This window comes from Peromyscus leucopus, chromosome 8b (genome assembly GCF_004664715.2).
Source record: "Peromyscus leucopus breed LL Stock chromosome 8b, UCI_PerLeu_2.1, whole genome shotgun sequence".
NCBI lineage: Eukaryota > Metazoa > Chordata > Mammalia > Rodentia > Cricetidae > Peromyscus > Peromyscus leucopus.
The window spans coordinates 71,105,169-71,118,384 of record NC_051086.1 but is presented as its reverse complement, the minus strand read 5'-3'; the positions used below and the strand labels follow the sequence as shown (position 1 = coordinate 71,118,384).

The window sequence follows — 13,216 nt, the reverse complement described above, 5'->3', positions numbered from 1 at the left end:
AAGTGCTGAGACCACAGGTATGTACTATCATACTGGCTAAAGTATTCTATCCTTTACATGTTACTAGTGTTTTAATTTTTTTTTTTTTTTAAGATTTATTTATTATGTATACAGCATGTATGACTGCAGGCCAGAAGAGGGCACCAGATCTCATTACAGATGGCTGTGAGCCACCATGTGGTTGCTGGGAATTGAACTCAGGACCTCTGGAAGAACAGCCAGTGCTCTTAACCTCTGAGCCATCTCTCCAGCCCCCTAGTGTTTTAATTTTTACAGAAGCTATTCACAGATATTATTCAGTTTCTGGTCCAAACTATTATGGCTTCCTTATAGGATGAGAAATTGAGAATTATGATAACCCATTAATGGCCATATCAGATGACCAAATGAACTAGAACCAGTCTACTCCACTCAACAGAATATTTATCAAGGGTCCATTATAATCAAAGACTATGCTCAGAGGAGAGGCTACCGATATACATTAAAAGCAACCACACTACCCAGAGATCCCAATTTGACCTTCCCACTCTAACATCTGGAGCATGTTCCCTTTCTTCGGGTAATAACCCAGAGCAGTCCCAATGCCACCAGCAGCATACATGAGTAGGTCTCTCCTCCAACCTCTTCCTGTCTACCACACCTGACAAGAGCTAACTCTGGCAGAGAGAAATATCAGAAGATTCCCCTAACAGAGAAATATAGCAAAACAAGAGCAACCAAAACCACACACACACACACACACACACACACACACACACACACACACACCAGTGCACTTGGGGCGGGGGCTTCTTTTCTAAGAATGTAGGTAGACTGAGACAGGCTGGTGGGCTTTTCCATCAGTCTGCCACTTACTGGTTGTGCCTCAGTTTCTCCATCTATAAAATGACAAAAACTTATCTTATAAGGTACGTCTGCGAATTAAATGAATTAATATTTAGAAAGTCCTTAGAACGGTGCCTGGTCATAGTAGCCGCTAGGTAAGTACACATTTGAAAATGAGACCAGGACATTTATAACTTGTTAATCGTCACTACCTTGACCGTAAAAACGTAATTTTGGGGGCTGAAGAGAGGGCTCCTCCGTGGGTCAAGCACTTTCAGCACGAGCATGAAGACTAGGACCAGAGTGTGGAGCTTTAGTTCACACAAAAGCCACAGTCAGGAGGCAGAAGCAGACGACCCCTGGGCATACTGACTGGCTATCCCAGCCGATCATGAAGAGACCCTGCCTGCCTCAGTAAATAAAGTGGAGACTGACGAAGAAAACCCCCAGTATCAACCTTTGTCCTCCGTACGCATGTGCACACACATGCACACACATCCACAACACATTTGAACACACACACACAAACACCACATACATCCACCCAGAAAGGGAAGAAACTACTTTGAAAAGAAGGCAAAGTTGATTTTGAGCCAATTCAGCATGTTAGTCAAGAAAAAAATCCTTAACACAGAACTTGGTAGGTAAATATGGATGAATATTAAGTATATTTAAACACATAGTAAAAAAAAAAATGAGCGGGCTGGAGAGATGGCTCAGAGGTTAAGAGCACTGGCTGCTCTTCCAGAGGTCCTAAGTTCAATTCCCAGCAACCACATGGTGGCTCACAACCATCTGTAATGAGATCTGGTGCCCTCTTCTGGCCTGCAGTCAGAACACTGTATACATAATAAATAAATCTTTTTAAAAAAATGAGTAAAATTAAAAGGCCTAACATGAACATTTTTCTACAAAAGAGGGAGATTATAGTATCACCCGGAAGGGTTAGATTACAGGTAGAAGCAGCTAACACCAGATACAGCATTTGTCTTTGAAGAATTATGAATGTACGAATGTGCTAGGCAAGGACAGTTAGCACTTCAAAGGAGGGACAAATATAAAAAGAGATTCTGATGATCATTTTGTTAGTCAGCCTGATGGCATTTTTTTGTTTTCAGTTCCTGGATTTGGCTTTACTATAGAAATTAATCATTTATGAAATTTTAGTAGATATACTATGTAAAGAGGTCAAATCCAGGTGTATTTTTTGTTTGTTTGTTTGTTTGGTTTGGTTTTTCGAGACAGGGTTTCTCTGTGTAGCTTTGCGCCTGTCCTGGAACTCGCTCTGCAGACCAGGCTGTCCTCAAACTCACAGAGATCCACCTGCCTCTGCCTCCTGAGTGCTGGGATTAAAGGTGTGTGCCACCACCACCCAGCATCCAGCATCCAAGTATATTTTCAACCCTAATTATTTTGTTTGTTTGCTTGTTCGTTCATTCATTCATTCATTCATTTTGAAATAGAGTCTCACTATATAGCCCTGACTGCCCTGAAACTACTCTGTAGCCCAGGCTGGTCTCAAACTCACAGAGATCCGCCTGCCTCTGCTTTCCAAGTGCTGGGATTAAAGGAGTGCACTACTACCACACAGCCGAAAAGAAAGTATTTTTAATAACACCCCAAATCAATAATTTAACAAATACTATTTCTCCAAAGAATGAATAGTATTAACTACTTGTAACATTTTCTAACAAGTAATATGTAAGTGGTTCTCATAGAATGCAGAAGTAGGAGTTTTAATGAAGACTTCTTAGAACTCCAAGTACATTTTCCAATTTAAAAAACTTCCTTATTATATTCATTTGTTCCTCAAGGTTGCAGGAATATAACACTCAAGCCACCATGTCTAATAGAAAAATGCCTCCAAAACTCCAAATTGGAACAATCAGGGTACATGTCCACATTTCCCTGCACAGTCCAAATTTTAACTCCCGAGAAGCTTTTCTTTTAGGTTTACTTATTGTAATATGTATGAATATTTTGCCTGCATGTATGTGTGTGTACTATGTATGCTTGGTACCTGTGGAGGCCAGAAGAGGGTGTCGGAACCCCTGGAACTGGAGTTACAAACGGTTGTGAGCCACCATGTGGGTTCTAGGAACTGAACCCAAGTCCTCTTCAAGAGCAGCCAATGCTCTTAACTGTTGAGATCTGTCTGCAGACCCACAAGAAACTTTTGAGTCTTTAGTGTTTTAAGAAAAGGAAAGTTTATAGTCGGGCAGTGGTGGTGCACACCTTTAGTCACTTGGGAGGTAGAGGCAAGCAGATCTCTGTGAGTTCAAGGCCAGCCTATTCTACACAGTGAGTTCTAGGACAGCCAGGACTATATATAGAGATATGGTCTCAAAAATATATATATTGAACAATATATATGACAGAGAATCTGTGTCTGTTTGTGTGTCTGTCATCTATCTACCTACCTATACATATGTTATACATATATAGAATGCAGCCAAAATAACTTAGCTAGCAATGCCTGATTTGTTTATTAAAATAAATTTATACATCAGTGGGTGTGTAAGAACGAGTTCATTCATGTTTATAAGTACATTAATAAAGTCAGGATATGATCTAGTTGCTAAAGATATTATTGCTAAAAAGTAAATAAATCACATCTTTAAAAGAAAAAAAAATTGGATTAAATGCACCAGTAACAAAAATCTATTTGTTGCTATATTTAAGATAGATAACTTATAAACATGAATTTAGCCATCTTCTACTTTTAAAGATTGCATAGATTTTTTTTTTTTCTTCAAAGAGGTAGCTGTGCCGGGCGGTGGTGGCACACACCTTTAATCCCAGCACTTGGTAGGCAAAGGCAGGCGAATCTCTGTGACTTCGAGGCCAGCCTAGTCTACAGAGCGAGATCCAGACAGGCACCAAAACTACAACAGAGAAACCCTGTCTCAAACAAACAAACAAAAAGTAGCTGCAAATCTGGAAAAATATTAGAGCTTAATCATTTTCTATATAAGGCTGTAAGTTTTAAAAACTTCTAATGAGCAAAAATAATACTCTAGTTTCTTCTCAGACTATATGAATCTTTCAGCTTTTACTAACAGACAAAACAATTAAAATATTAAGTCATATTCACTCTCCTTTTCATTCTCAGCTCCATCATCAGGGAAGTAGTAGCTCTAAACATCCACAATTGAATTCAACTTGGACATTTAGTGAAAGTATCACTGATGCCTTTGAAATTTATATTAGGTAAAATGCAATGAGTTAATAGAAAAACTACATATTTAGATGTTAACAGTCAGAAAACAATAATATCACAAACAGAAGAGTTACCACATTTACAATTTTAAATGTCAACTGATTATTTAATTCCTTTTCTAGTTAATATTCTCCTTTCTCTTTAAAGTTTTTTTTTTTTGGTTTTTTCGAGACAGGGTTTCTCTGCGTAGCTTTGCGCCTTTCCTGGAGCTCACTTGGTAGCCCAGGCTGGCCTCGAACTCACAGAGATCCGCCTGGCTCTGCCTCCCGAGTGCTGGGATTAAAGGCGTGCGCCACCAACGCCCGGCTTCTCCTTTCTCTTAATTTGTTCAATCTTCCCTGGGAGAGTGGCCTAGCAAAACCCCTTTCAGTGATTCTTTCTAGATCTGCACAACCGACAAAAATCAATGCTCCTAGATTCTTAATTCATAAAGGAAAGAAATGTCCCCTTCCTCCTCTTTCTGGTCTTCTCCAAAAGCTTTGACCCTTGTCTCCTGTCTATTACCTCTCCGTGCAGGCTCGTCCAACCCATGGCCACAGGCCACATATAGCCAAGGCTAGTTATGACTGACAACCACACACAATTACAAACCTACTTAAAACATTATGAGAATTTTTCTGATTTTTTTGTATGTAACTGTACTGTGTTGGTTATTGAGGGTGAATTTTGTCTTGGTGTCAAAACACTGAACTACACATGATGAAACACAAAATAGAATGCAATTTGAAGGAAATAATACTACCTTGCAAAAAGGTATTTGAAAATAGTAATTTTTTTCCAAGAAGCAAAAGCAACGGTAACTGCAGGAAGGGTCCCAGTGTCTTGGGATGGACCAGCCTGTCCTCAATGGCCTTGGTTGAAGTTACAGCTCCAGCTGTCCTCAGTCTGTCGGTCACTCCTCAGTTCTTAGTCAGTTGGGGTGACTAGCGCAGGGTTATACTATTCATCACACTTTAAGGATTTAATTTTCAACGAGTATGTGTTCTTATTACGCTTCTTAACTGAAATACTAAAATGATTTGATGAGGTAACCTCATTTGTGAAATAAAAACTGTATCTTAAAAACAAATTGAAGCAGCCGGGCGGTGGTGGCGCACACCTGTAATTCTAGCACTCGGGAGGCAGAGGTAGGTGGATCTCTGTGAGTTTGAGGCCAGCCTGGTCTACAGAGCTAGTCCAGGACAGGCTCCAAAGCTACACAGAGAAACCCTGTCTCAACCCCCCCCCCCAAAAAAAAAAAAAAACCCAACTGAAGTAAGCAGTACAACAATGGTAGAATAGAAGGTCCCGGAGCACCAAATCTCTCTCTCTCTCTTTGATGTGCATTGGTGTTTTGCCTGTCTGAGTGCCGGACCCCTGGAACTGCAGTTACAGACAGGTGTGAGCTGCCATGTGGGTGCTGGGAGTTGAACCTGGGTCCTCTGGAAAATCAGCCAGTGTTCTTAACCTCTGAGCCCTCTCTCCAGCCTCCCAGGGCACTAAATCTTAATTTCAGATCTGGAATACACTCTGAGGATATAGAATTTTCATGTCACTGAAAATACACACTTTTATGTAATAGATTTTCAAAATCCTTAAGAACAGATGAAACTTTATATGTGTATTATAGATGTAAAATGTATTTTAATTAGGTGTCTATGGGGGGTGATATATGCACACGTGAGTGCAGATGCTAGTGAAGGTCAGGGCACTGGGTCACCTGGAGCTGAAGTTACAGGCGGTTACGGGTGCCAGGGTCCTCTGCAAGAACAGTACACTCCCTTCACCACTGAGCCATCCATCCCCCAGCCCCTAATCATTATATAGTGTTTAAAAATATGTCTGTTGAAAAAGTCACTGACATTTTTAAATGCATATTCCTATTTGATAAGCACACAAAGATTAAAATGCTATAAAAATATAAATGTTCTTATAAACTACCTTTATAGAAGCCAGTGAACTCGAATGTCTCCTACCTGTTGGATAGTAGGCTTGGGAGTACTGCGCCGAGGGTGTGTAGTTACTATATTTTTGGGAGGAGCTGACCATTGTTTGAGGACCTTGTTGAACGTGTACAGATGTGGCGCTGGGCTGCAGCGTATAAGTAACCTCAGTTGGAAATCTCTGCAGTACAGGAAATGGAACCCCTTTATCTGAAAAAGTGGGAGATGTCTCCACTTGTCCAGGGTGCATTCCAAGGGAGTTCTGCCATGTTCTAGAAGGAATTGGGGTTCGATCTAAACCTTTCAGAGGGAAGGTGCTGTGGTTGTGGGATGAAGTTGATACGTAGGAATAAGGAGACAAGTTATCTCGCCGGAATGACCGGTGAAATTGTCCTACAGCCACTGGTCCTGCATAAAAGAGGAAGAAGACATTTACAAACTTTACAGCACACCATCTAACAGTAACCAAAGATCAAAACTACACAGCCGTTCACCTCTCAGCTATTTTTAACACGACAGAACTTTGAATTTAGCAAAACCAAATTCAGAACACGGTGCTGAAAGAATAACCAACTCTTGATGATTCCCAACTTGACTGTCATAAAGGTAAAGTGGCCGACCTCTAATGTTTAAATTAAATCCAAAGTTTTCCATGCATTCTTTCAAGACATTCAGGAACTTTAATAAGTAAGGAAGTATTACTCTACTACACATATAAAAGAAATTTTCAGAACAAATATGAATTCATAACATGAGACACAAAGAGATATTATGCCCTTTGCCCCCTCTCAATTACTTTTATGTTTATTTCTTTATTGCAATGATTAATTATTTACTTATTGTTTGAGCATGCCTGCCACAGCATGTGTGTGGCTGTCGGGACAATTTCCAGGAGTTAGTTCTCCCCTCCACCAAGTGGATTATGGGAGATCAAATCTAGCAAGCACCTTGACTCACCGAGCTGCCTCAATGGTCCCTTGTTTTCTTTATATTTATTTATGTAGTTCATTTCTGGAGACAGTCTTGCTATATCGCCCTGACCTGGCCTGATTACTCACTACACAGGCCAGGTTTAAGTGAAGTGCTTAAGCATTCTCTTGCCTCAGCCAACTAAGTGCCAAGACCAAAGGCATGTACCATCTCACTCTGCCTAACAACAACATATCCTTGCAGGAAAGTCAGGCTCGAAGTCTTTCATCTTCTCAAGTAATCAAGCAAGCAAGCATCTTTGCTGAGTTTTTCTCTCGTTTCAGGTCTGGGGATCAAACCCTTTGCATATGACCTGCATATGCTAGGAAAGCACTGGACCCACTGGACTATAGTGCAAGCCCTGCATTTTCCTTTTCTTTAGTCTCCAACAGAGACCTTTCCCAGATATCAGTGGCCTTCAAACACTTGACTCCCACATGCATCACAGGAACACTGATTGAAACTTCAGATGGCTAATCTCAGAGACTCTGCCACAAGCATTTATTTTTTCTTATCTAACTAGATAAAAAGTGAGAGGAAAAGGACAAAAGTATGTAATGAGCAAACATATAAACATTATAGCCTGGATTTACTTTATAGATTGTAATTCTTTTTTTTTTTTTTTTGGGTTTTTTCGAGACAGGGTTTCTCTGTGTAGCTTTGCGCCTTTCCTGGAGCTCACTTGGTAGCCCAGGCTGGCCTCGAACTCACAGAGATCCGCCTGGCTCTGCCTCCCGAGTGCTGGGATTAAAGGCGTGCGCCACCACGCCCGGCTAGATTGTAATTCTTGAATATAAAAAAAAAACTAAACTAATTTATTCAGAAGGAGAATATTACCTATTGATTATGTGGTTCACAATTTCCTTTCTTTTTTCTTATCTTATCTTTCTTTCTTTCTTTCTTTTTTTTGAGACAGGGTTTTTCCATGTTATTTTGGTGCCTGTCCTGGATCTTGCTCTGTAGACCAGGCTGGCCTCGAACTCACAAGAGATCCACCTGGCTCTGCCTCCCAAGTGGTGGGATTAAAGGTGTGTGTCACCACAGTCCAGCCCACAGTTTCCTTTCAACATGCTTTCTTAAATTAATCTGATTAAGCAATTTACTTTATTGAGCTAACCTTTATTAAAGAGAGGCGAAACTTAATTTATGCATGATTTCAGTGCTAAGCTACATGTTGAAAGATGTCACTTAAATATCTGCCCATTCAAATAATCAAATTATAAACCATTCAACACATTACACATCTCCTGTTCTATTTCCATGGCAATTAATTTCCTTAGCAAATAAAGATTAACACGAAGAATAAACAAATACATGCATGAATACTAACAACACAAATTCTAGAGGCTAGGAAATCAAGCACTCTATCCAATGAAGGAAAAAAAATCCTACTTTAGAAGACTGAAAGTATTCAAATGACAGATCTTTTAAACAATTTTCTTGGCTGGGGATATGGCACAGTGATAGAGAACTTGCCTAGAATGTGTGAAGTTCTGGGTTTGACCATCAGTACTGTCAAAACAAAACCAAAAACCCCAAGTTTTCCTCTGAGCAGCTTTTATGATGTTGCTTGCCTACCAGTTTCTTATATTCACATGCCTTAAACTCACCACTAAGGACTCTGGTTTTCCTAAAGAAATTGGTACTTTTCACAACAGGTGTTTCTGAGCATCTCACCTACCCCCATCCCCTATTTGCTTTCTCCTGGCATGTTTCACATGCCCAAACTACATGTTACCTGAGCTCACTAAACCTTCGGACTTTTCAGGGCTAAGCTGCTAAATCTCTAATTGGGTTCCAAAAATGTAGTTTAAATCTGAATTAAAAAATAAATTCTGGCCAGGTGGTGGTGACAGACACCTTTAATCCCAGCACTCAAGAGGCAGAGGCAGGTGGGTCTCTGTGAGTTCCAGGCCAGCCTGGTCTACAGAGCCAGTTCCAGGACAGCCAGGGCTACACAGAGAAACCCTGTCTCGAAAATAAATAAATAAATAAATAAATAAATAAATAAATAAATAAATTCTGCTTCTCTGGTGATAAACTCTGAGTGATGGGCCATTACCAATTTTAGATGCTGATAATATAAAAATATTGCCAGGATTAGAAGGTCATTCCTCACTATTGACAGTTGATGGCTTCTGGGGAAAGGAGAGTCAGTTTTCTTGAAGGGTGTGGCCCCTAATGGGTCAGCCATGCTCCAGTGGATGACCCACACCCACGAGTCCATGGGCAGTATAAACTAGACTCAGATCTATGTGAGGACATGAAATTGGCGGGAGTGGATCTGGAAAGAGGGGAAGGAGTGAGGGATGAATATGATCAAAATGATGAAAATTTCAAAGTATTCATAAAAATAGACCCCAAATCAGTTGTGGGGTGGGGTGGGGAAAAGTCATACTTCAACTTGTTTCTTAAAGAATGGAGACATGATTAGTTCATGTTCATTTCTTCAGAACATCTTTAAGGTTTATTTGGCAATATTTGAACTCAGGATTCTGGAAATGTGGGGCATGATGGATTGTTCTAATTTTTTTTTAAAGATTCTATTTTTTTTTTTTTTTTGGTTTGGTTTTTCGAGATAGGGTTTCTCCTGGAACTCACTTTGTAGACCAGGCTGGCCTCAAACTCACAGAGATCCACCTTGCTCTGCCTCCTGAGTGCTGGGATTAAAGGCATGCGCCACCACTGCCCAGCCAAGATTCTATTCCTTCTATGGAAATGAAACCAAACTAACCATTTCCATCCTCCAAGAATCCCAAAATTTGCTTATCGAAAACTTGCTGTGTCCACACAAGAGTATCAACTCCCCAGACTTTCAACTTCATTTTGACCAGTATAACAAATGTTATATTGCCAATGAAAACAAAATACATAAATGGGCTTAACCAAAAAGGGGGAAAAACCCACAAAATCTTCACACTTTTATCAAGTGTATTTTTGACTTAGTGGATCTAATTAGAAGACTAGGTCCTAAAATAGACCATTTTACAACTAAGGAGGATTTGGAAGGCAGGAAGCAGCAGTCATATAACCGAGGCAAGCTCTATAGAATAAAAACTGGGTGTGGGAAGTCCGGCAGGGTGGCTCATGCCTATAACCCCAGCTTTGGGGAGGTTGAGTTGAGAAGACTGCAAAGTCAACCTGGACTACACACCAAGACCTTGCACCCTAAAATTAAAACGTCCAAGAAAAAAGAGGGTGGGGGACAACAGAAGTGCCTGGAAGGAGACAGACTGCGACAGTATTCCCAGGACTGCAGAAGAACTACATCACACCTGAGGCAGCCACACCACTGTCTCCTGCACTAAATACAGTCAATGGCTGCCACCCTTCTGTACACCAGGGAGAGAACAGGAGGTGCCTGAAAACACACCCACACACCCCACACACTGAAAAAGCATCATTTTTTTTCAACAAGTAATCTTTAAAATGCTTAAATAAGTTGGACACTGGCCTTATGAATCCAACCAGGAAAATAAAATAATAGAAAAAGGGCTCACTCGGTAAAGGTGCCTGCCACCAAGCCTGATGGCTTGAGTCTAAACCCCAGTAGAAGAGAACAGACTCATGACAAGTCGTCCTTTGACCTCCACACACACGCCATACATCAAGAGCATGCGTGTGTAAGTATACACAAGGAAGTAAATACGTGTCATTGTAAACACCAACAAAAAGAACACAGCTGGCTTAAGATAGGTGAGGGAAAAGGTTAAAAGAGCTCGCCCTAAGATCGCCATTTCCTTGTGTTTTCTCCTTATGTCCTCTAGCAATGAGCCGTGAAAACCAAACAACCCGAGCTGGCGTTTCCTCAAAACGTATTCCACAGAGCTGACTCCACTTCTTTCTCCACACAAATCCTCAGCTAAATCAAGGACCACATGGGGGCAGCTCCCTTTTCCTTTAGAACTCCTTTAGAACATTCCCACGCCACTGTTATTTCCTCAGCAGGTCACTAGAACTCTAACCTAGTTCCTTATCTTCTAAACTCCACAGACAGAAAACCTAGGCTCTTATCTTCCAAATTCCAAATGCAGTATCGCTTCAGTGCTGGGGCTAGATTAAAGGGACCATAGTGTTATTTGCACATTTACATTTTTTCCATGCCTCAGAAATAACCCAGACTTCTTTATGCTCAACCATGCTAACAGTCTGAAGATGTTTCTATTTCTCTTCTATCTGAAGGTGGAAAAAAAAAATATAAAAAAGAATTCCGAATCCCGATTATCGCCTGTGCTTCCTTGGTACAGCTGTCTATTGTGGCCTCCATACAGAGCAGAGAACACGGCCACCCTCACCTGTGTGTAGGAGTGCAGAGAGGCACCTCAAATTACGTCCATGAAATAAGCGTGACCAAGGGTTTCTGAAGTTTTCACTAAATATTCACACAGCCTCCCCCATCCTGAATGACCAGGAAGAGGGAAATACCAATGAAGTATAAATGGGCGCTTTCTAAAATCCTGTTAAACTAAGTCTTGACCTCTAGTTTTTGTTTTGTTTTGTCTTTAGCGATTTGCTTTATGTTTGCCCACCAGGAACATCTCAAGCCAGGCATTAAGCTCTAACTAGCTGTGATGGAAGTATTAGTGAATTGATTCTACACAGGAGCAAAGCTTGCCCCTTAGATCGATAATATTTCAATGATTTCTTAAATGTGTTCATTGGTGAAAAGTGGCATGTCCCTTCAGGCATACATTTCCACTCGAGGGACCTGTTTCCCTTTCCCTGGGTTGGGTTAATTCCTTAGGTTTTCTGGGCAGTGACTTTGTTCCTTCATACCGGAACCCGTAGACTGCCCGTTCTGACGGCCGGACAATAGAGGCCCTTCCCACCTGGTGCTTCGATGAAGAACTGCTTATTCTAGATGATCACAGTGGAGAGACGAGGCAGAGGTAAATGGCTAAGAGGTTTGGAAGTAGGTTAACTCTTGGGGATCACTCTCTTGGAGAAGCGTAGAAAGCAAGCCTAAAGCCTACGTCCTGATTGCAGCTAGACACAGACCTGGGAATGCTTATGGGCTCTTGCCAGAGAAAAGGGCAGGTGCTAGGTGAGGATGATGCAGGTGACGTGACCTAGTCCTGGGGTTGTGCAGAAATGGTGCATGCTCCCGCCGCCGCCCACGTGCATGATGGAGAGCCAGGATCCAGGTGGCACACACTCACCGTGCTGCTCGGGCCGGGGCCCGGCGGGCTGGGGCGGCGGGTCCTGATGCTGCAGCGGGGAGGTGGAGGCGGAGGCGGAGGCGGAGGCTGAGGTGATGAGGAGCCGCTGGAAGCGGTTGGGCGGGCGACAGGGCACCTCCAGTCCGGCCGCCAGCTTGGCCTTGTTGGCGCTGGTGAGCCTCTTGAGGTGAACGAGCAGCTGAGGCTGGTCGCGACGGAAGTGCGGGCTGTGGAAGTGGTGGAGTGGCCCGTCGCCCGCCGGCCCGCCAGCCCCAGGCCCTGACCCGGGCCCCGCCGCCCCCGGCCCGCCCAGCACCACCTTGCGGAAGCCGTAGAGGTTGAGCTGGCGGATGAAGCTGGTGAAGTTGGTGGTTTTGAAGAGCTCGGGCTCGGCCCCGGCCGCCCCGACGCCGCTGCCGCCGCCCCCGCCGCTGCTCCCGGCGCCCCCGCGCCCCCGGCCCCCGGGCCCGGCGGGCTCAGCAGCTCGGCCTCGAAGAGCGGCTGGTCGATGAGCAGGCCCTCGCCGCGGCCGTCCCAGCGGATGGAGCGGTACCGAGGGCTGTTCACCAGCCGCCACAGCTTGGCGGGGAAGTTGTTGGGGTTGATGGGGGTGGACAGCAGCGCCTCCTCCATCGCCCGCCCGGGCCCTGGGCCTCGCCCCGCCGAGCCTGGCTCTCCCACCGTTCTCGATCCCCCTGGGCCTTCGCTGCGCCCTGCCCCCTCCTGCCAGCGCCCGGCCGCCGAGGCCCGGACCGTTGGCGCACGAGTCCCCGCACGCCCTCCGGTGCGGCCAATGGGGCCTCGAGTTCCCGCCGCGTGGTGGCCCACGGGGCGCGAGCCCGCCCTCCCCCTCGGCGGGGCGCACGCCTGCCAGGGTGATGGCAGGACACTGGGGGCCACCCTCGGGGGCCCTGTCGGGCTCCCCCCTCCCCCGGAAGGCAGCTCATCGGGGAACGGTGGTTCCCAGTTACCTCAAGGAGATCGGACGGGCTTCGGCAGGGCAGGGCGGCCCGCCCGGGGGGGATTCGGAACGCAGAGTGCGCCTGGGTGACACACAGCCAAGGGGTTCCTGAGAACAGGGGCTCTCTCCATAGTCTTTCCTAACAGTCGCATTGCTGCTC

General features: G+C 44.0%; 1 protein-coding gene across 1 annotated transcript in view; it reads right to left on the bottom strand.

The window, feature by feature from the left end:
• Hsf5 (heat shock transcription factor 5) overlaps nt 1-12,792 on the bottom strand; it is a 42,555-nt gene extending 29,763 nt beyond the window's left edge. The window contains 3 exon segments of the mRNA XM_028878243.2: nt 6,001-6,375; nt 12,096-12,545; nt 12,548-12,792. Coding sequence (XP_028734076.1) covers nt 6,001-6,375; nt 12,096-12,545; nt 12,548-12,728 — 1,006 coding nt within the window. The 5' untranslated portion in view covers nt 12,729-12,792.
• Nucleotides 12,793-13,216: the final 424 nt, after the last annotated feature.